Source organism: Betta splendens, chromosome 2 (genome assembly GCF_900634795.4).
Source record: "Betta splendens chromosome 2, fBetSpl5.4, whole genome shotgun sequence".
NCBI lineage: Eukaryota > Metazoa > Chordata > Actinopteri > Anabantiformes > Osphronemidae > Betta > Betta splendens.
The window spans coordinates 11,517,181-11,539,016 of NC_040882.2; the positions used below are offsets into that span (position 1 = coordinate 11,517,181).

At 45.7% G+C, this 21,836-nt stretch overlaps 1 protein-coding gene across 8 annotated transcripts in view; it reads left to right on the forward strand.

Moving 5' to 3' along the window:
- Nucleotides 1-21,836, forward strand: part of dgkza (diacylglycerol kinase, zeta a) — a 62,525-nt gene that overhangs the window by 7,638 nt on the left and 33,051 nt on the right. For 3 of the 8 annotated variants that reach the window (XM_029142494.3, XM_029142497.3, XM_029142498.2), the window contains exons 1-24: nucleotides 3,516-3,652; nucleotides 11,589-12,832; nucleotides 14,502-14,610; nucleotides 14,775-14,870; nucleotides 15,589-15,666; nucleotides 15,993-16,055; nucleotides 17,432-17,488; nucleotides 17,592-17,660; nucleotides 17,779-17,850; nucleotides 17,934-18,050; nucleotides 18,293-18,364; nucleotides 18,496-18,594; nucleotides 18,762-18,844; nucleotides 19,066-19,126; nucleotides 19,314-19,427; nucleotides 19,504-19,641; nucleotides 19,747-19,825; nucleotides 19,912-19,967; nucleotides 20,346-20,408; nucleotides 20,505-20,578; nucleotides 20,854-20,965; nucleotides 21,267-21,353; nucleotides 21,479-21,591; nucleotides 21,676-21,776. In XM_029142494.3, coding sequence (XP_028998327.1) covers nucleotides 11,856-12,832; nucleotides 14,502-14,610; nucleotides 14,775-14,870; nucleotides 15,589-15,666; nucleotides 15,993-16,055; nucleotides 17,432-17,488; nucleotides 17,592-17,660; nucleotides 17,779-17,850; nucleotides 17,934-18,050; nucleotides 18,293-18,364; nucleotides 18,496-18,594; nucleotides 18,762-18,844; nucleotides 19,066-19,126; nucleotides 19,314-19,427; nucleotides 19,504-19,641; nucleotides 19,747-19,825; nucleotides 19,912-19,967; nucleotides 20,346-20,408; nucleotides 20,505-20,578; nucleotides 20,854-20,965; nucleotides 21,267-21,353; nucleotides 21,479-21,591; nucleotides 21,676-21,776 — 2,890 coding nt within the window. In that variant the 5' untranslated portion in view covers nucleotides 3,516-3,652; nucleotides 11,589-11,855. Of the gene's footprint in view, nucleotides 1-574; nucleotides 2,093-3,515; nucleotides 3,653-7,360; nucleotides 10,711-11,588; nucleotides 12,833-14,501; nucleotides 14,611-14,774; nucleotides 14,871-15,588; nucleotides 15,667-15,992; nucleotides 16,056-17,431; nucleotides 17,489-17,591; nucleotides 17,661-17,778; nucleotides 17,851-17,933; nucleotides 18,051-18,292; nucleotides 18,365-18,495; nucleotides 18,595-18,761; nucleotides 18,845-19,065; nucleotides 19,127-19,313; nucleotides 19,428-19,503; nucleotides 19,642-19,746; nucleotides 19,826-19,911; nucleotides 19,968-20,345; nucleotides 20,409-20,504; nucleotides 20,579-20,853; nucleotides 20,966-21,266; nucleotides 21,354-21,478; nucleotides 21,592-21,675; nucleotides 21,777-21,836 lie in introns of those variants that run through there. The other 5 variants (XM_055506903.1, XM_029142500.3, XM_029142499.3 and 2 more) reach the window with 5 other exon arrangements.

A 21,836-nucleotide genomic window follows, 5' to 3' on the forward strand; every position in this document is an offset into this window, starting at 1 on the left:
ATTAGTTAATATTTTCCTTGTGTTTGCTCTTTAACTGAGCCTCTGTTCTAATGCACCTCAGCATGATGATCCGTCAGCACTGTGCCCTCCAGTGGCCGTACGTGTTATCATGGTTCTCCGTCAGCAGAGCGGTGCTGCTGCAGAGCCTGAGCCACAGAGGTGGGAGTTGGATGAACTGCAGGATTCGCCCAAACGTGGGGAGAAATCTGGTGGATGCTCATTGTGCTGGAAACGAAACCAGACTTTACCCACAGATTAGAAGGTTGTAGTGTAGTTCATTCACTGTTGTTGTGTTGTTTATCTGATGAGTCAGCTGTTAAACTAGAACTACCTACACTGACATGTATACTGCACTAATGGCTGTGGTTCTGCCAGATCACCTGGGGATTCACACCTTTAGTTATATCCACTTTAAATATAAAAATTTCAAAACAAAATGTGAGTGTATGAAATGTGACATGTTACAGCTTGAAGATAAATAACTTTACTGACAGCTTTAAAATTCTCTATCTGCTCCTTTTTATAGAAGTTTCTGCTCAGTTCTGCTCAGCGATTCCGTCAGGCAGGACACAGGGCAGCTAAGAGCGAGGTCCTGTCTGTTGTCATTGCCCACTTCCTGGTTTTAGCCGGGCGGGTTGTAGGAGATCAGTGTGTGTGTGTTTACCAAACTGTGTGTAGCTGCGTGCCACTCAGCTGAGTGTGTGTGGCTGTGAGCGTCCGCCTCGCGTGGAGCGTGATTAAAGTCAGAGAAAAGCAGCAGCAGGAGGAGGAGGAGGCGACCTGAAGCGAGGGCAGAGAAGAAGAAGAAGAAAAAGAAGAAGGGAGGAAAGAGGAAGTCGCGAGGGAGAAGAAGAAACAGAAGAGTGTGACAGAACAGCGGACGGTGCTGTTCTTACGCTGATCTTGCTAATACTGCCGTGCTCGGAGTCGTTCTGACGTGACGAGGAGCGCTGGGATGGATTATCTGTCCCTCAGGACGCTGCATTAATCCCTCTGCACACACACACACACACACACACACACACACACACACACACACACAGTTTGTGTGACCTTTGGCACGTGGATTATTGACTTTGTAGTCTTTGCACTGTAGCCATATTTGTAAGTTTTTACATAAAGTCATACTTGTGGTAGACTTCCTGAGCCTTTTAGAGTTGAAGTTTGTTAATTGTGATACTGCCTTCAACACAAACTGGGTGGACAGTGAATCATATCGTAATGCTTTACAGTGCTGTTGTTGCTGTACCTGAGAACAATTACTTTTTCTCCCATTTAACTGTGCAGTACTTATTGTTCTACTGTACTGGTACATTCGTTTGGGCCTAAAGTCAAGGGACCTTTCTTGTGCCTCAGTCCTCGAGGGAATTTTGATTTGCATGTCCAGGCTCCAGGAAGATTAGGCAAATTAGAGGGGGTGGCACTTTTACGTCTGTATTTCCTCCCTCAGGCTTCTCCATCCAAAACACTGGTGTCGTCCATTCAGACTCTTTTAGGTGGACAGAACTAAACCCCTGGAGCTAAATTTGGACTGGTCTTATTCTAGTGGAAGCAGTTGTTGAGTAAATGTCGCGCCAGTATTTCCCACCACATGATTTAACGCGTGCTCTTCGTGGACATATTTAAATCACCAAACTTCCCCGTGGAATATTTGTAACCACCATAACATTAGAAGCCTTCTTCTGGAGCTGCTCGGACTTCACTGAGGACATTCGTTTAAGGGCATGTTTGCAGTGTTCTGTCCAGGAACGCTGCAAATTTTTCACGGACTGCTGAAAATTCCAGTGCCAGTAGGTCGTCGTACCAAAATGTGACCGGGGCCGGACGTCATGGATCCAAACGGAGGCACAGACATTGATCTGAGAACAGGAGCGCTCGTGGAGGCCTGTGCTGAATCACCTGAGGAGAAAGGAACAGCGACGTTAAAGGGAAGCGATGGCGACTTCAGCTCCGCGTCCTCGTCCTCTCATTCCTCGCTGCCCTCGTCAGCCATGCTCCACTCGTCCTTGTTGTCCCCCCCGATCTGTGTGGCGGAAGAGAAGGAGACCGGCTGCGCCAAGTCCTTCACCGGGCTCAAGCTCTTCGGCAGGAGGTAAGACGGACAGCGTGAGCGCTGGTGGGGAAACGGAGCAACAGTTGGGTGTGATGCCCGGCGCGGGCCACCAGGGGGCGCCGTTGCCTGAGACGCATCCATCCTCATTAGGGAGGATGTGCACAATCACGCGTTCAGCGTTCATCACGCAGCTTGTATTTCTAATACAAGTCTTGTTTGTTTGTCCTTTTTAAAATTTAATATGCACTTTGTGTTGCTGCTGATGTGGGACACCGTTATACAGTAAGTGTGAGTTCCCACAGCAGCGAGGACCGCGTTCTGTGCCTCCAGAAGCGTGTGGCTCAGCACCGGGACTTGGTTTGTGTGGTTTGGACTGTGGGTGTAGTGACTGCTCTCTCATTGTCCTGAACCCGGTCTTGGTCTGTCCCTAAACGGCCAACTGCTGGCTGGATCATTTTGTTGGGGTGGGGGATATTTCTGACTGACAGCTGCTGTCTGATTGGTCTGACTCAGAAAAGTAAAAGGAACGTTTTCCAGCATATTTGCAGTCAGATGAACTGCTTTTGACCTTCGTTCTCTGCAGCTGATGTACTGGATGCACCTGGTCGGTCTTCAGTCCTCCGCCTGCAATTGTTTTTAATATTTTCCCTCAACTTTCCAACCATCTGTGTGCATTAATAGACAGGGGGTCAACAAGGAAGGCCAATAATCAATTAGCAGGCTTATGTTAGTAGCACATTGTAGAAGAACTGGCACATTCATGTTCAATGTTCATCCCTCAAATGTTGTTTAGTTGAGTATGTGAGAGGAGCTTGCATCTTAAAGACTGGTGTATTTGGGAGTTCCCGGTATGGAGTCTCCTGTGGGTCATTGACTGACTTGGACATGTTGTGCGTTTCCACATTAAGTCTCGCACTTAATGTGCCTGTAAAACCTCCCGGGGAGGGATGTAGGTTTGTTTTGTACGTGACTGATGGCCTTTGTGAGCCTTGAACCAGCGTATTGTCGCCCGTCCACACACACCATGCAACATGACCCACAGGTGGTTTCAGTGATACTTAAGATCATGGACCTGATGAGGTTCTCGGACGAGGGATTAGATCAGATCGGATACAATGTCCAAGTCCAGTTTCCTCTGAACAGAGAGTCTCCACAGACGTTAGAAAGACATAAAAACCATTTTAATAAATAATTTAAAGTTTAAAACCAGTCCTAGACATGTTCAGCGTTAGCCCAGTGTTAACACAATGTCACTGTGCTTCACACTTGTGCTGCTGCAAAACGAGAACATGGCTCGTCTCGGTGTGTAACATCGCTCTGTTCTAGTTCGATTTCCTTTTTTCTCGCGGCGCGCTTTGCGTTCGCGCACGTGCGCTAACATCTATCTGACAGTTCAGCCCTCGGCTCGTCAAGGAAGTCGGTTATTTCAGTCGCCTGCGGGCCACGCCCACCGTCCCCCCCCCTCCCCCTGTTTTCTCTCCCCCTGCGCTCCCTGCGGCGACGCTTCACACCGGGGTTTAGTCTGAGCTCCACTCGTAGACACACGGATGAGAACGAGGAGTGGAAGCGTGGATGGATAGTTCTCTCCTCCCTCGTCAGGTTGGCTCCACGTTTTCTACACTATTCATTAGGATGCAGACTTTAGCCAGGACTCATTGCAAACAGTTGTAAAAATAAGGATTGGTAGCGATTTCTTTGTGTTAAGACATATATAAGAAAAAAAAAATGTAACAGTGTAGTTTGCATCTGAGAGTAAACAGCAGAAATGTGATGTCAGCGGCTGTGGTGTTGTTAATGAGCTGATCCAGTGCTGTGGTCAGTCAACTCATACATAGAAGGGAGGGGGGGCACCGTTTGTGAAGAACCTATGGAGTAAATTGAAATATGTGATGGATGACAGTGGTCCTGATTCCATTTCTCACACACCATCAGTCCTGTTTAGTTTATATCAGAACAAACTGTACTGTTACCGGATCAGCAGCTTCAGTTCAGTGTACGTTTCTCTACAACTGCTCCAGCGCTGCACTCGGGCACACTTTCCCTCCTAAACCTACACCAGCGTTCTGCGGTGCAGCATATTGACGGTGATGAGTATTATGCTGCAAATACAGGATGGGTCCACATGTGTTCTATAGTAATTCTAGTGTAAACAGCCCATAAACACGCTGCAGGGAACAGTGATTTGCATGGACTCGCCTAAACCTCATTTAGCTTTTTCAGCTGTGCCACAGAGCTTCATTGTTTTCAAACAATGTTGCAATGACGCCTTTTTCATTATGAAAATTGTGGTCAGGGCATAAATAAGATCAAACGTAGTTTTACTCACTTTAGGTCGGGTTTGGCTCAGTGAAATGAGCACACTTCTGCTGTTGTTTATTTTCTGGGCTCAGGCTCTGTGTTACTGTCGAGCTTTCATAACTGGTCTTACCTGTGGATCAAGTGACATTAAACTGTTTATTATTAAACTAGAGGTTTAATTATGCGTCTCTCATACTTTCATATACTTAAATTCTGCGTGCATATTCGGTTTTAGAAAATAGAAACGTGGTGTTCTGTGTTATTAAATTCCACTTACATTTAAAAAGCGCTTATAAGAATAACAAAACATTTATTTCCCCTCAGTGGGGAAATTGTGTCTTACAACAGCTGAGTGCAGGACAGAGTTGAGTACAGTATCTAAGACCAGTTTGGCCAAAGTAACTAAGTGAAAGAAAGGCAGACACAGGTTTGCACAATACAAAACTATAGATTATGTTCCCAGCATGCATCTTGTCTCTGTTCTGTTTCAGATGAAAGGAAAAAGACTGATGATAAAACAAAGTTTTAGTACTGAATCAAGTCCAAACTCTCAGAACAGATTCTATCTGGTATATTTGTTGAGACTGTTATCGGCCGATATCTAAAGCTACGATGTGCAACGGTAATCGTTCTGTTCTGCTACACCCAGATTTACTCTCTGTCATTGGGCTTTGCAAAACATGAAAACGCCTCAAACTCACTAATCCAGAGAGAATCCTCAGACGAGTTTCGCTCATTAATACACACCTACAGTAACTATAAGCTTGAAGCCATTAGTGATGACACGTGTCCCCTGGTTTAAATAACTTGTGCGACTGATTTGTTCAACAGTAACGAGTGCTTTTAACATCTCCCGCTGTCGTGCAGGTCTTTCAAAGTAATTCACCACAGATGAATTAGCTTTTAATAGCCACTTGGAAAATCTGAAACCTTGAATATTCAATTTGCATCGAGTTCCAGAAACCGGGGGAACAGAGGGTAGACAGGAAGTGATGTCATGACCTCAGCCACCAACGGGCGATGAAGCCACAGCAAACGATCACCTGCCTGTGTGATTCCACTCAGTTCTCGGCGTAAGCGCCGTTCTGGCGAGATTCCAGGCAGCAGCAGGCGTTTGTGAAACCCACAGTACACGACCTGTCCACAACCTGAAAGCAACAAGCTACACACAGCCTTTATGGAGACTTGAAACAGAGACTGGGTCTCTGCACTTGTCATGGGTTTATCTTGGAGGGAGCCCAATAGAAACAAACTACCGGCAGCAGCTGCTTACTCGCTTTATGAAGCTGCATTTCCTGTGTTCCTCCTTTTGTTCTGAGACTCTTTCACTTCATGTTAATCATTATTTATTTGTATTTGTAAACCTCACTTTATGGGATAAAACGGTGTCCTCAGCTTTATACTGTGACTGTTTCTGCCTTAGTTTTATAGCGTAAAAGCTCCTATTGGAGCAGACGCGTCTTCAGGCCTGAGTGGAAACAGAAAGCCTTGATGAGTGTGAGACACCGTTGAGCCTGAAAGCACAGCGAGAGCTTTTATGTGCATTATAGACTCGAATCAAACACTGTACACAAACCTGACGATGTAAAGATTAGACCGTGTTCTCCCTGGACCATGAGCTCCACAAAACCAAACATCCAGAGTTGGGTCTGGTTTTTGTTTTCTTGCTCCGGCTCGTTCTCCGTCCAGCTCACTGTTTTTTTTAAAGGTCGACTGTTACCAGTGCTGACTTTTAATGCTGTTAACGAGCTGAAGCTTCTCTGCTGCTCATTCAAACTAGTCCTTAAGTCCTCAGTCCATGCCGTTAATGCTCTAAAAATGATGCTTACCTCCAAACTTCAGTTAAGGTCAGGGAAAAACCGTGGAAGATATTTTTAAAATGAACATGATTCATGCTTCAGCTCACTTTTGACTTGGATATTTACCCAAGGCATTCCTGAACAGACTAAATGTAAGAGTTTGGCAGGAGACCTTAGTGTAACATTTTGGGGAGACATAGCATATGATCATGTGTTTTTCTTCTTCTCTATTAATTTATTAGGAATCAGGGCTGTATGTGTAAAATGATGGGCCTGGTCCTGATACTGGGCTTGTTAGAGCCAGTACGACCTTGACGACCTGTAGCTACTGAATGTTTTTGACTAAAGTCTTTTACTTTCAATCCCGCATTTGCGACTGTAAACTTTTATTCTCTGCTACAAACTGAGCTGCCACCGAAAAGGTCATTCCACCGTCTGACTCTTGTGTTTGTCTCCATCGCTTGACGGTGATGGCATTTTTAATTTCGCTGCATGGTCTGTGGTATAATCTGTAAAGCGCAAAGTGTTGGGTGTTATGTTATACCCCAATGTTGTTCGTGCAAAAGAAGTAGCCTCTCTAACTTGTTTGACATTTACGCTGTGGTTCAACCCGAGTATCTAATCGATAAACATAACCATAATAACCACGTGTAGGAGTTTTTGTATCGTGTGAAAACCGAGTGCTTGTTCATCTGGTCCTGCTTCGTCGCTGCGTGGCCTGCTGCACGGTCAGACTTTACTCTGAAAGGGCATCGCACACACAAAAATAGCCCGGCTGCCGGAGGTTTTTACAAATAACAAACGGTCATGGTTTAAACATTGATGCTGAGTCTCGACGTTGGTGTTATTTACGTAAGCTGTCATCACCACCCTTTTGCTCCAAACGGCTGTTTCTTGCCAAAATAATAGTCGGTGATTGACAGAGAAGCCAATGACTCTGTATCCAGCTGTGTTAATCCGTCCACCATGTGTCTGGCCTGCCAAAAGTGGTATTTGCATAGTGCACCACTGTCTTTCATGTAAATATTTAACCCTCCAGCTCAGAGCTCTGGATGACCTCACACATTCACTCTCTCACACACACACACACACAACACACACTCTCTCACACACACACACACACAACACACACTCTCACACACACACACACACACACACACCCCTCTTTATTTTTTCCGTGAAGTGCAGTGAAGCAGTCCCAAGCTGACCTGGTTGCTCATTCAACAACAGTCCTTTTGTGAGAAGGAAGTGTTCCTGTGAATCCAGAATTTCCTTTTCACTCCCTGGTACATGGACGACGTCCAGTATACAGTATGTTACTGTAGGTCAGCTGTATGAATTCACGTTGGTCAGATATTGACAGTAAGTCGACACTTAATCTAGAGTTTCTCCTCGCAGAGCTACCGGAGCCTGTCCCAGCTGTCGTTGGGCGAGAAGTGGGGCGATGCAGTCGGATGTTTTGGAATTAAAGCAGGTTATGTTCATATATCGGATTGCGATTCAAAGAACCAGACAGCTCGAAAAATAAAATTGTAGAAGCCCTAACTTTTCAGGAGACAGCGGTGTAAATGAAAGCGATGCATTCAGGTGCTCCGAGTGCTTTTGCTGGGGTGACGGGCAGACACAGACCCTCAGAATCTGCCGTGTGCTGGACTAGGTGTTTAGTGAGTGGACTGATGGCGAAGCCATAGCAAAATGTTGAGCTATAAAACCAAACAAAGATAGTTTCAATGATTGTGTTTCAAATCTTGTCGTCCACTGTTTTTTGTAAATCGCATATTTACTAAGTGTTGTTGTAACCGGTGTGTTCGCTGATGATCGAGGACAGTAGGACTGTGAGGCATCACCCTGCTACGGCAGCTTTGGCGGGGCCTCTCCTTTCCTCGGTGGCTAGACTTTGTTTCCAACAACAGATGCAAAATGCTTTTTTGCCTGCCTCCATATGGAGACTGAACAAAGCGCATTAGTCTGTGTGGACACGCAAATCCACAGGTGGGTAACGTTCTATTACTCCCATCGCACCGCTGCCCCGCTCTCCCCCGTTATGGTAGGAGATTATCATCATAGAAGGCAGCGGTTGCATAACAGCAACGCACGCTCGCGCAGTGAGGAAAAACACAGTCATAATAGAGCTGTTCAGAGGAAGAGCGCGGGGACGGGATAGAGGAAAGGATCAGAGCAAAGCTGTTTCTAACTGTAACGGAAGAAAGTCTACTTTGTTTACGCGATGCACACGAGCGCGCAGCGCACAAACAGATCAGATGTTTCGGCCGATATGAACTCCGACAGTTTGTGGCGCACGCACTCGGTCTCGTCGAGCAGTCGGTGGAAAAAGCCGTTTACTTCCTGTAGATTAAAACAACAGGAAGAAAGAACGGCTCCAGCAGCTTCGACACGTACGCCCGGCCACCGGCCAAGTACACGCCTAGTGTGCCACCAGCTGGAGGGGGTCAACAGAGCGGGGGGAAGACGCTGTGTTTGCCTCTGATCTATTTTGGAAAGTCTGGGATTCGCGGCCTGTGCACTGTTAAAGGAAACGCACCTGAGCGTCAGACTGTGGAGGAACACTCTGGTCTCCGGGGGCGACTCCCACACGACGGGAACCTTTTCCATCGTACCAATCCCACGGTCCATTGCACGCTGCTCGCAGTAACAGTCGCATTTCATTAGTGTGCGGGTTAATGAGTGTCTCACCTCAGCGCTGCTAAAGAATCACAGTGCTCAGAGTTAGCGCAGACCTAAAGCAGGTGTAATGTATGTGTTGAGAGGAAATTATAAAACTTGGTCAGATGGAGTTAAAGGCACCTGCTCCACAGTACAAAAATGACAAATGTGATGCTAATGAAGACCCTGATCAACAGTAACCTGATGTAGTTAAAATCATACAGAGACAGGTCTAAATAATCTAGTTTTGCTCATTGTCATTATAAAACTCATTTTAAAACTGTTCTAATTTAAAATGAGAAACTAGAAAAGTTTGCTTGTTCAAATGAGAGTTTAGGGAAGTAAGGCTGGGTCACCTGCAGGTCCTGGGCCTGCGTGACGTGGAGAAGAGCGGAGGCTGTGGGAAGGGTGGAGGTGGTCGTGGAGAGGGTTAGTGAGGCGGCGTACGTGGGATCAGGACTGGGCAGCAGCAGGAGCCGGCGAGGACGTGGAGAGGAGTGAGCGCTGTGGGTGAAGTGCACAGTCGAGCATGGGCGCGACAAGGCATGAAAGCTGACCAGAAAACGGAGGGTGGAGTCTGGATGCATGGAGAAACTGGGAGGAGATCTATACAGTATTGTGGGTGTGCTTTCATCTAATTTCACGTTCTTGTCCTTTAGTGGAGAATATTCCAGAGGCCCGAGCACCAAGGGCTGTGTTTGGCTTCAGGCACATCACTTCCTGCTTCACGAACACGTTTTTACTGGTAACCCTTCACTGACCATGCGTCCTCGGCTTTTGCCTCGATTTTATCCCATGAATAGACTAGAAGAAAAGTCAGGTTTCTTTCTGTCGTGTTATTTTTTATCAAATGTTACTTTTCCTTTTCAGGATGATTTTGGAATTTAGGTGAAAATCAAATTGCGTCCGCAGTTTTGCATGTCAGTCGTCCTTTTAAATAGAGAAAGCACAAGTATCATAGTTTCATCTGAAGAAAATACTCTTCATGGCTTCTCTGCGCGGCTCAATAACAGCCAGTCATCGCTGTGAAGACCCCTGACCTTTACGAGGGCGCGTTCTGCGCCAGGCGGGTCGCCTGCGCAGCGTCGGCGGTGGGATCAGGTGAACAGCGGAGGTTTCGTTGCGCTCAGGGCTCTGTGATGTGACTTCCTGTCAGAACGTGGGGTGGTTTTAGTGACAGAGCCCGGGCTGTGAACGCTTTAATGTTTGCCCCGTTCTCGTCTAACTATTAGCGCCGTGGCAGCATCTGTCACGGCCCGTGCCATGCGTTCTGCCTCGTCACTCTTGCCGCCGTCTTGTTTTTTTTTTTGTACTTAGCTGGGTCACTGTGTGGCTCTGTGGTCTGCAGCAGTGTGATGTGACCTTCACTCGCGTCGCGCTCTTAAACGTTCAGCAGTGCAACTAAACAAACAATAAAGGTTGGAGCAGAAAGGATTTCACAGTTTGTTCGTATTTCGCTTTCGGGCTGTGACTCGATGTGTCATATGCAAAACCTGCGTATGTTGTGGGATCATGAGTCATTTTGAACTACTGATTCAAGGAGTACTGATTCAAGGGTTTTTAATTTCCCCAAGTACTGACACTTTTTTAACACTTCTTAACATCTGAGCTGCTCAGTGCTCATTTGCATGTCTTGGCACTGCGTTATGCAACACTTGTGCGATAGCTTATATGATAGAATATGATAGCTTCCTTTTTTAGATTCTCTACTCCCCCAAGAAAACAGTCAAGGTCAGTGGCCAAAAGCAGGACAGTGGACGTCCCAGAGCCCAGTGCAAAAGACCCCCTTATTTCATTTCTGCCACATCTTCTATTGTACCTCCCAGTAAGACTAGTTTCACTACACCCCAGTAAATCAGCGGGTTCAGGTGGGAGTGATGCAACGCTTCAGTGACTGTAAGTCTGTGGCCTTGGCTCAGCGTGAAGCTGTGAAGTTGAGATTAGTGTCATGATGGGCTCGGTCTGCTCGCTCAGTTTACCTTTACGCTCCTCAAGCTTTAAGTGATGCTTTATGTGCAGTGGGGCTTTAGTGTGTGAACCATTTGGAATACTCATTATTGAAGGATGAATGTGACTTATTATACATTTGTAATGTGTATTGTAAAAAAAGCATTAATATGATCAAATGATTGTGGGTTCGGAGGAACAGATTTGAAGAGAGGCCTTAACACCTTAATTCAGATCCCCGTGTTGGTTAGTGCGTGTGATTTGTAACTAGGTGCTGTGGTTTTATATAGAGACACAACTTTGTTAATCGATTACTGCTGCATCATCTGCTGAGCTGTTGGGAACCTGATATTATGGGATGAAATGGAAGATTGTACAGTACATGTAGTGAGGATCTTTCAGTCTTTGTAGATTTTGTTCATGACTTTGAATGACTTTTACTTTGGGGGAAATTTCAGAAAAATTGCATCATTGTCCCTAATCACTTAAAACAAGAAGTAGTCAATTCATTAATCATAGATAATAATCGAGAGTTGAGCGGACGCGGTGAAGAAGTTGCAGGCTGGCACCTGCTTCCATTACTTGAGTGACTTTGAACACAGCAGCACTGCATCAGTGATCATCTAACCACAGCGTAGCCAAACTGACATCAGATCAGCAACGCTATTCAATTTGTTTAGACAGAAAACTTAATTTCATTTTTGTACTAGCTATAATTTATACACTAGAATGAACTAATTGATACATAAAAGAGGTGTGTTCGAATGATTTTGTTGGCTTATGTCACCATCAGAACAGCACAGATTAAATGTATTTGCCCCTTCAAGGAACGTCACAGAGAAGGAGAGACGGTGGTCTAGTCAGTGACCAGCAGATACGTCATCATACACTGGCTTTGTGGAGGAGGCAGCTAAACTATGATGGAAACCATTCCCTGTTGCAAGTTTGTCAATCAGGACCAGACATCTGCTTGACATGAGGACCTTCCACAGCCTATCAGAGGGATCAGAACCGGGCACTACACCGCGATGCTTCGCATAGATCTACGCAGATGACACATGCTTTTAGTTCTCTACCTGCTGCTCTGAGACACGATGGAGTTCTTCTTCCAGCGCCATTTCGGTCGTCGCCAGAAAGTCCAGAAGCACCCTGCGGGCCCGGCGGTCCAGGCCAGTAAAGCCAGGCGGCGCTCTAGCGTGGGTCTGCCCTCCGTGGCGCTGGTTCAGTCCAGACGCTCCTCTCTGGGTTTGCCCCCGGTCCCCGCTGACGGGCGGAGGCGAGCCAGCGTCGGCTTGCTGGTGGCCAGCGGGCAGAAGCGACAGTCCATCATAGAGTTGGGATTAACCCCCGCAGGTGAACCCGGAAGAGGATCTGATGGCGTCGTCAAGAGAGACGCTCAGTACACACCGCACCACCCCCGCAGCGCCCCCGGGACCGTCTCCACTGTGCAGCGCAGGCTGGCCGTGCGCTATCGACGACCTTCTAAAGTGAAGTCCATTGAACCTCATTTGCTCGGATCCTCTATGTTACTCGCGAGCGTGGTCCAGATGGGGAGAGAGCTGACAGATGCTGAGAGTGCAGATCCAGATGTGCCCCCGTGCTCCTGTTCTGAGTCAGATGGAGAGGACGGGAGCGGCGCCGAAGAAGAGAACCACAGCGGAGGAATGAAACACTCAGCTCAGATGCACTTGACCCAGGCCGTCATCATAGATAACATTAAGCTCCGCCCACTGCTCCGCCCTCCTCGCTGTCTGAGGCGAAACTCATCTCATCTCCTTCCGTCAGAGTCGGTGCTTCAGAGCAGGGAGCTGGGTTGTGGCGTTTATGGTCGATATAACCAACAGGGTCCCAGTGAGGCTCAGTGGCCGCCATCTAATACCATCCCGACATCCATGACCAGCCCCAGTCTGGGTCAGCTGGCCTCAGCAGGCCCCGGCTCCTCTCCTGGTGCCCAAACAGATGGGTCCTCCTCAGGGTCTGAGCTGCACAAAAGCATCTCTTCACCGCATGAGGGACCAGGGGGATCCATTTACTATGATCCTTATCTGGACACATGGGACAACTTCCTGTCGTATGTAACTCGTGCAAACACACATACACACATAGTAATTCTGTGTTAACACTAATTTCTTGTATGAGTATCAGTAGTTGTACGACCTGTGCTTAATGATGGATACCTCCTGGTTTGATACATTTGGCCAACCTCATGATCCCGTGATACCAGATCTACAGTCGGTACATTAGACTTAATATAAGTCTGAGTGGGAGTTGAGAGGAAGAATAATGGATGCCCCCTAAATGAATGCGTGTCAGTGTGTTCTTGATGGTGGCCTTCACATCAGCCATAGCTCAACCCTATAGTTAGGGCAGAGAACAGTAATCACATTACACTGACTGTTCCTGTACCAGCCTTTTTGTGGTCATCTGCTCAGAGACCGCGTCAGCCTGCAGCCTTTCCTTCAGGGCAGGTGTGTCCGATCCTGGCTCTCTCTGTACACCGGGATCGGGTGTGTGACGGTCTAGAAAATGAAAAAGCAGGAATGGTTGGAGAGCAAAACAATAGCCCTCGATATAACCTTTCCTGGAACCAACTATGATGCGGCACGGTTTGTGTCGCGTTACACATCCTGATACATGCTTTAGTCTTAAGGGAAGCTACACTGATGTGGTTATTTCTCTAGCAGGAAATGTACGCCATCATAGGAGGAAGTATGTGCGCACCAGTATGTGCTAAGCTTTTGAAGCCTTGGTCACCGGTGTTTTTCCAGCTAGACTGAATTTCCTGGCGACAAAATGTTGATTTATATTTATATTTATATTAGATCAGAGCGGACTGGGTGCTACTGTGTCATGGATTTGTTAGACAATGGTAAACTTCCTCCAACTAGCGGCCGGCAGCATTAGGATAAGTGCGTCGTATTGTGATGCAGTACTTGTATGACAACTACTACCAATAGACCAATAGATCAGCTCAGATTTGTCAAGGGTCAGTCTATAGACCATTCAAGTCTGGAGCAGGAAGCTTAGAAACATGGATGGCTCTGACATCTGTCATTACCTGGACGTGAACTGTTTACCATCCATGATAATTGTGTGTTCGCCTTTTTGTGTATCTAACTTTGTATTGTAGCAGCCTGTTATTCTTTAATTACTAGTACTAATTATTCGTTCATTTGTTCACGTGAAGCCCTGTATGGGCCTTAGGAGGACGAATGTCACTCTCTGATACATTGCCCAGTCTCCTGTTGGTGTAAGATGCTGACTTCCCCTCCAGAAACTGTAGAACTGAAGCGCTTGTGTTTGTGTGTGTGTGTGTGTGTGTGTGTGTGTGTGTGTGTGTGTGTGTGTGTGTGTGTGTGTGTGTGTGTGTGTGTGTGTGTGTGTGTGTGTGTGTGTGTGTGTGTGTGTGTGTGTGTGTGTGTGTGTGTGTGTGTGTGTGTGTGTTACTATTTTGTTACAGATCTATTTAGAGCTTTTGTTCTCATTTCTAAAATATGTTATACCAATATTTATGATGGCGGGATGACCAGAACTACTGTACACATGAACTTTAGTTTCATTTACAAACTTTGACTGAATGTCTGATCAGGGCATTACCCAGGTGTACGTGTGGGGAAATAGCTTCAGCTTTCATTTCTCTACTTACGTACTTCTGATGCTCTTTAAATGCTCTTGTTGTATATCTGTCCATTCTGAGCATCTTTTAATAACTTTATTTATTAAAATCTCTCTGTTTCCAGGAAAGCGATAGCCAAGTCCAGCCTGCACCACCTGTCCTGTCAGCCCAGTACATCAGCGCTGAACAGGACGGACCCAGAAGCAAATATCCGAAGCACTTTGGACTGGACTGTGAGTCTGTGTGTCAGTGCGATACTGACAGACATGTTAGATTACACAGGTCAACTTCATGCCTGTAACAGCGTCTGAGCTGCTCTGATATCACTTTGTTAGGTCCAAGTTTTGCCCTTTACAAAGCACGTTTTTGAGCGGTGTCCTCCTCTGCGTGTCTGTAGGAGTCAGCTGTTTATGGGGATCATATCTGGTTCGAGACCAACGTGTCTGGAGATTACTGCTATGTGGGAGAACAACACTGCATTGCCCGAGGGCCGGTTAGTATCTGCCTCCCCTTTATGTCCCCCCTTTCTCACTGATTTTCTGGTTTTCAGAGGGATTGTGGGTAAAAGCATATTTTATCCATCACTTAGGATTTTTATTCAGTTCGTCAGGCCAAATGTTTACATGTTGTGCTCGCGCATGTTTACGAGTCCGATAAATCCACCATCTGCACCAAGTAAACAGCTGATGTCCCACAGCTGCAAAATTCAGATCTTTGCAGCTGTAGTAACAATAGAGTGGTATTATCAATGAGTCCATGTCATCAGTCAGTCCTGCTTCTTCTCTAAGGTTCAGACTTTGCTATAAAGCTGCAGTAACAGAGCTGCATCATACACCTGCATCAGAGGCTGTTACTAATTTTGTACATATAAGTTTTGAGGTATTTATACTTTAAGCTATTTTGCTTACTTCTGCTTTTAGGTAAGCCTTTGCACATTTACTTGAACACTGACTTAACTGGCTGCTTCTGATGATGCTTTACATCATCTCATACCAGATAGTTAAGGCTGCAAAGCATTGTAGTTTGTGTTTGTGTGTGGTCACTATTATGCTATTAGGACTGACCCCCAGTGGTCAGAGGTGGTATTACTGCCTTGGTGTCATACAAGGCTGTAGAGCAGGTTGCAAACCTGCATAGTGTAAAAAAAAAATGTCAGCCACGTGTTTGTCTCTACTCTAATGAGCTCTAATTCTTTTTCTTCTTCTTTTCAGCAAAAGTCTGTCAGTCGAAGGAAATGTGCTGCCTGTAAGATAGTTGCCCACACCGTCTGCATAGAGCACCTGGATAAGGTAACGTCTCTGTCTCACTCTCGCTCCACTGTTACTCCCTGAAATGACTGACGCAGTACAGATGCTCATCTTTTACATCAACTTCATAGAGGAAGAAAATAATTGAGTCAGACTAAAACAGAGCAGTTCAAGCATTTCTTAGTGGAAACTAAGAAGCACTTAATCTTCAAGAATGAGTTTAACACCAAAGAAGAAGAATTAGTGATTAATGTAAAGCCTTAATTATCATAAGAATGATTACTTTTTAGCTGATTATTCATTGATCAAGTATTATAATTACCGTTACTTGTAAAGCAGCTTAACTGTCCCTCCTGTCTAACCTGCAGCTGCAAAGATCTAGGTCCTGTCTGTTGGAAGACCCCCTGCCCCTCAATGATCCCAACCTTAGAGTGAGATACACTAAAACCTCCTTTTCTCTCTTCTCTCCTCATCTGTGACCCCTCAGTCTGACAAAATGATCACAGGTCAGGGGTGGTGTCTCCACAAACATTCAATTCATTCATAACAAGCCAGTGAACAAAATTGTACTAGTATTTTCCTGAGCGTGAGAATTTAGTTGGGGCATCTACCCACATAAAACCTCTGCCCCCTGAAGGAAAATAGATTTCAAAGGCAACAGCTACTGGTTTATCCATTTAAAATGAATCAATTGAATGAATCGAATCTCAGTCAAACACTCATCCTCTGAATAAAATCACCACCTTTGTTCTTGCATCTTCATAATACGGGCCTTTGCTCCTCATTTCCATAGAATGTGCTGTCTCTTCATCTCTTGGTTTCCTGAATCTGAGGGGTTTAATAACAGGCTTAAGGAGGTTTCTGTCTGGAAGGGGTATCATTTGCTTCAGACACTGGGCTCCCCACAAAGTCAAGATGGACAAATCAGCGCGAGTGTCGACTGAGACCATGTATATACTGCATCTGCGTCTGACTAAATAATTTGTGTCCACTTCAGATCCTTCCGAAAGTTTTGAGACCCTTAAGACCTTTTCTTTCACATACTATATGACCAGTCTCTTGAAACCGTAACCTTCGTACAGAATTCAGTGATGGAAAATATTGTAATTATTGTATGTGGCTTTTTATAGCTGAGGTGTTTTTATCTGGTCACTTTGGTCAACATGGCCATTTATAAGAAGGTAAATAAGTGGATCACATTAATCCAGTGTAGCTCATGTCTGTTAATGATGGATCTATGCACACATGGATGCATCAGTAACAAAGGAACCAAATAATCCAGAGTCCTAATAAACATGCATTTCTTCAACCTCTCTTCATGTCACCAATAATATGTCACGTATGGTGTCAAACTAACCGGCATCCACCGATGGAGACTTTATTGTGTATGAGATGGTGGAGGTCTGTGATGTGCGAGGCTGAACAGTGTCATCACCCTGAACCCGAACTAATGAACTCAGCCCGTTCAGCCTGGCGCACACAGATGTCTAGTGGTGTCTCTGCTCTGCTTTTGATTTTCTCCGCCCACTTCATTACGGGGAGTCACGGTGGTTTCCCCCGGAGGCAGAGCCCACTTTCACTGCCGCAGAGTCACTCGTCTCCTGTTTTTCTCCTAACCACTTCTTTGTCCTACCTGCCGACCTGATCATTGGAAATCATTACAGTCATGGCCCTACAGGTGTGACCATGTGCTGGAGCTCCATACTTTCTCCTTAAATACCTTCTCCCAGTAATCACTGTGGTCTGTGCATCAGATTTAGAGGAACTGTTATGTCTTTTACACTTGCATCTCTCTGCTCTTCTCCAGATTAATTTCAGGTGTAAACCGTCTTTTAGAGAATCGGGCTCTAGGAATTTTCGAGAGGTGAGTTCTGAATGTTTGCTTCTACAGGGAATAGATGAGAAATCGCAAATCAGGATTGGGATTTGTGATTGATGATGAGTTTGTGTCATTTGTGCATGTTCAGCCTGCTGTGGTGCATCATCACTGGGTCCATAGGAGACGCCAGGAAGGCAAATGTAAACAGTGTGGCAAGGTGAGTGGTGCTTTTCTATATATATATGACTAATTTCCTCAACGTCTTTCTCAGCCATCCTTCCCTTAGCTAAATAATGTCCATGAATATTATAATATAAGTATTATGTTCTGTGCAGGGCTTCCAGCAGAAGTTTGCTTTTCACAGCAAAGAGATTGTTGCTATCAGCTGCTCCTGGTGCAAACAGGCTGTGAGTTTGTTTTCCAGAGAACAATCTTTTGTTCAGGAAACCCTACTTGGATCACTAAGAGTATTGTGTTTCTCTCTCTGTAGTACCACAACAAGGTTTCCTGCTTCATGCTGCAGCAGATTGAGGAGGCCTGTCAACTAGGAGCTCACGCTGCCCTCATCGTTCCGCCCACATGGATATTTCGGGTCCGTCGACACCAGGTAAGATTTCTCTGTGCTGCTCAGCTAAAGGGATGTACATTAATACACTTGTACAGTACTTTAACAAAGGTAGATTCCTCCATCTGTGCGTAGAACAATAGTTTTGCTGTATTAGGAAACTTCACATTCAGGGTTAGAGTCTGACCTGAATTAGTTTGATTAAATGGAGCAGCTGTTATTAGCCTGTGACAACAAGTCTGTTCGCATCGTCAGCCTCTGTCTCTGCTCCGTGTTTCTAACAGTCGTCTATGAAATCGAGCAAAAAGAAGAAGCGAACATCATTCAAGAGGAAAAGCAGCAAGAAAGGAGCAGAGGTCAGTTTTACAACGTCATATTTGACCCTCTAGAAGCAGAACATCCTACTGTATTGTCCCACATGGTCAGGTTACAAATAATAATATCAGAATCAAGTGTCTGAGTAGTGGGTCTGATTCTTCTCTAACAGGAAGGAAGGCTGTGGAAGCCGTTTATAATCCGACCTATTCCCTCACCTCTGATGAAACCACTTCTGGTGTTTGTGAACCCAAAGAGCGGAGGAAACCAGGTATTTATGAGCAAATGAGTCAGGCTGTAGTAGTGGGTCTTGTGCAGTAAGTGAGTCTGTGCCACAGTCTTTAGGATGCAGACCTTTATCCAACTTCTGTGACATTGACCCCTATTAAATATGAGTTACTATGTGATTTTCTGACATTTTGGTTATTTCTCCAACAGGGGGCTAAGATCCTGCAGTCCTTCATGTGGTACCTGAACCCCAGGCAGGTGTTTGACCTGACCCAGGGAGGACCAAAGGAGGGGTAGGTCATGTGTTTATGAAGAGTCAACCTCTTACGTTCTCATATATTAACCAAAACCAGCACAAGCAAGCATTTAATCCCAAACCTGACCCTAAACCTGAACTAAACCCGGTTTTAACCTGAATCCCTTTAATTTACCATAACCCAGCCCAGGATGAAAACCCACACCCCGAACACATAAACATGGTCAGATCAAGCACTAACTGCTATAAATCTTCCAGCCTGGAGCTGTATCGCAAAGTCCACAACCTGAGGATCCTGGCCTGTGGAGGAGACGGCACTGTGAGGAGAAACACACACACGCACTAAGACAGACATACACGTTAGTTTAGAAATAAACAAAGTATTAAAAACATATTTAACATCTGTAAAATTGTTTTAATCAAGGTTAGATCTGAAGTAAAGGTAAAACATCCCCAGAAGATATGCTTGTTTCAGTAACTGCATGCTGGTGTGTGTGATGAACCAGGTGGGCTGGATCCTGTCTTGCCTCGATGAGCTGTCGTTAAACCCTCAACCTGCTGTTGCCGTGCTGCCGCTGGGGACAGGAAACGATCTCGCCAGGACCCTCAACTGGGGAGGGGTGCGTACAAATGCTACAAACGCCCCCCGCACACAAATGAAGAATGTGAACTGTACGTTATCCGTGCGCGTTCCAGGGCTACACAGATGAACCTCTGTCCAAGATCCTGTCCCATGTTGAGGATGGAGCCGTCGTCCAGCTGGACCGATGGAACCTGCATGTGGAGCCAAATTACATTCCAGGGGCTGAACCAGATGAACAACAAGCTGATAAGGTCAGAGCACAAACATGTTCCTGCTCTATTACCAATGAACTGGATGAGAGGAAGGAAAATTCATCATTTTCCGCAGTCTAGTGTGACCTGTTTGTTCTCTCTCAGCTTCCTCTAGATGTTTTCAACAATTACTTCAGTCTTGGATTCGACGCCCATGTTACTCTTGGCTTTCATGAATCCAGAGGTAATTATTTTTTTTCGCCCATTAGTCAGACAAGAATAAATAAAATGTTGATTTACTGTCTCCCTGACCTTGTGTCTTTGTTTCAGAGGCAAATCCAGAGAAGTTTAACAGTCGGTTTAGGAACAAGATGTTCTATGCTGGGGTGAGTTAAACTCTGTCTGGGCCCGGAACATAGATGAAGGAAGAAACCATTAGACATGACATGAAGGACCGGCTTCGCTCTCGTGTTACATAGTGTGCGTCATAGCAGCAACAGGGTCTCTAATGTGTCCACTGGGCTCTTAGTTGTTCTCTGACCTATGGTCAAACATAACTGTTATCTCACTAGTGTTTGTCTTAGGGTGGGGTTTTACGGACATGTGGTGAAATGGATCATATTCAGTGATGCTGTGATTAGTGTGAGCATAGTTTGTAGTTTCCTGAAAACTCCACCCTGCTGTGGGTTTCATGCTGACGTCCTCTGAGAGAAGTCTGTCTGTCTGTCTGTCTGATTGCGATGTCTCTCGTGTCTCCCTTGCAGACAGCTTTTTCTGATTTCCTGATGAGAAGCTCCAAAGACCTGTCTAAGCACATCAAAGTGGTGGTGAGTAGCTGTCCATCAAACATTCAAGGATTTGTGTGGAAACACTGAGTCACTCCGTCTCCGCCTTCCTGTCACTGTCTCTTCCTCTGTCCCCAGTGTGATGGGACAGATTTAACATCAAAGGTTCAGGACTTGAAGCTGCAGTGCCTGGTCTTCCTCAACATCCCCAGGTTAGTGTCTTCTATAGCAGGTAAAGCTGCTTCCTGTATTACAGCGCCTTGTGCCACTGTTCTTGGTGAAAGGTTTGTAAGACCTTCAGCCAATGACACATCTGACAAAAGCAACTGATTTGTGTCACATTTTTTCATTTGTGAGTGATTTCAGGAATTTTCTTCTGAAGTCACTGAGGCATCTTTTGATTTACGTTGATGATAAGGACAGGGATCATTCTTAGTATTAACACTACTACAAATTCTCACAGCTATGTCTATGTTGTGTACTTTAGGTACTGTGCAGGCACTACACCCTGGGGAAACCCTGGTGAACATCACGACTTTGAACCTCAGCGCCATGATGATGGATACATCGAGGTCATAGGATTCACCATGACTTCACTGGTAGGAAGCTTTTAGCTGGTAATCACTGCATATTCTCATGTTGTTATGTTTTTTTGTTGAAAGCAGTGGAGTGTGTCATTTGAGTCACAGCACAGGAGTTTGAATAGCAGTGACGACTTTGCTTATACACTATGAAATATGTCACAAATAGACTTGATTCCTCACTTCTCAGCGCCTCATCTCACAAACGTGTGTCTGTGTGTGTGTGTGTGTGTGTGTGTGTGTGTGTGTGTGTGTGTGTGTGTGTGTGTGTGTGTGTGTGTGTGTGTGTGTGTGTGTGTGTGTGTGTGTGTGTGTGTAGGCTACCCTCCAGGTCGGAGGTCACGGTGAGAGGTTGAACCAGTGTAGAGAAGTGACCCTCACCACTACGAAGCCTCTCCCAGTCCAGGCACGTACTTTATGTTACACTGGTTTTTGTTCTGCTTCACTCAACTTCAGTCGCGTTCGTAGCATTTCCTGATTTTTAATAACTATGGTTTCATAATTGAATGGGTTGACTGGTTTCATTGTCAGGTGGACGGTGAACCGTGTAGACTTGCTCCGTCTGTCATCCGCATCAGCCTTAGGAACCAGGCCAACATGGTTCAGAAAACCAAACGGCGGACCTCCCTGCCACACCTCAACGAGTACGTTCACATACACACACCACTAGGAGCTTACGTCCACAGCAACTCCTGAAAAATCCTGTTCGTCTTTTATCTGCGTCTCAGTCAGCAGCCAATCCCTGAGAAGCTCCGGATCCGAGTCAGCAGGATCAGTATGACCGACTACGAGGCTCTGAACTATGACAAGGACAAACTACGTCAAGCGTGTAAGGGCACAGTCACACTCGTATTCCTTTTTTGAAATGATGGAGCAATGATCTGATGTA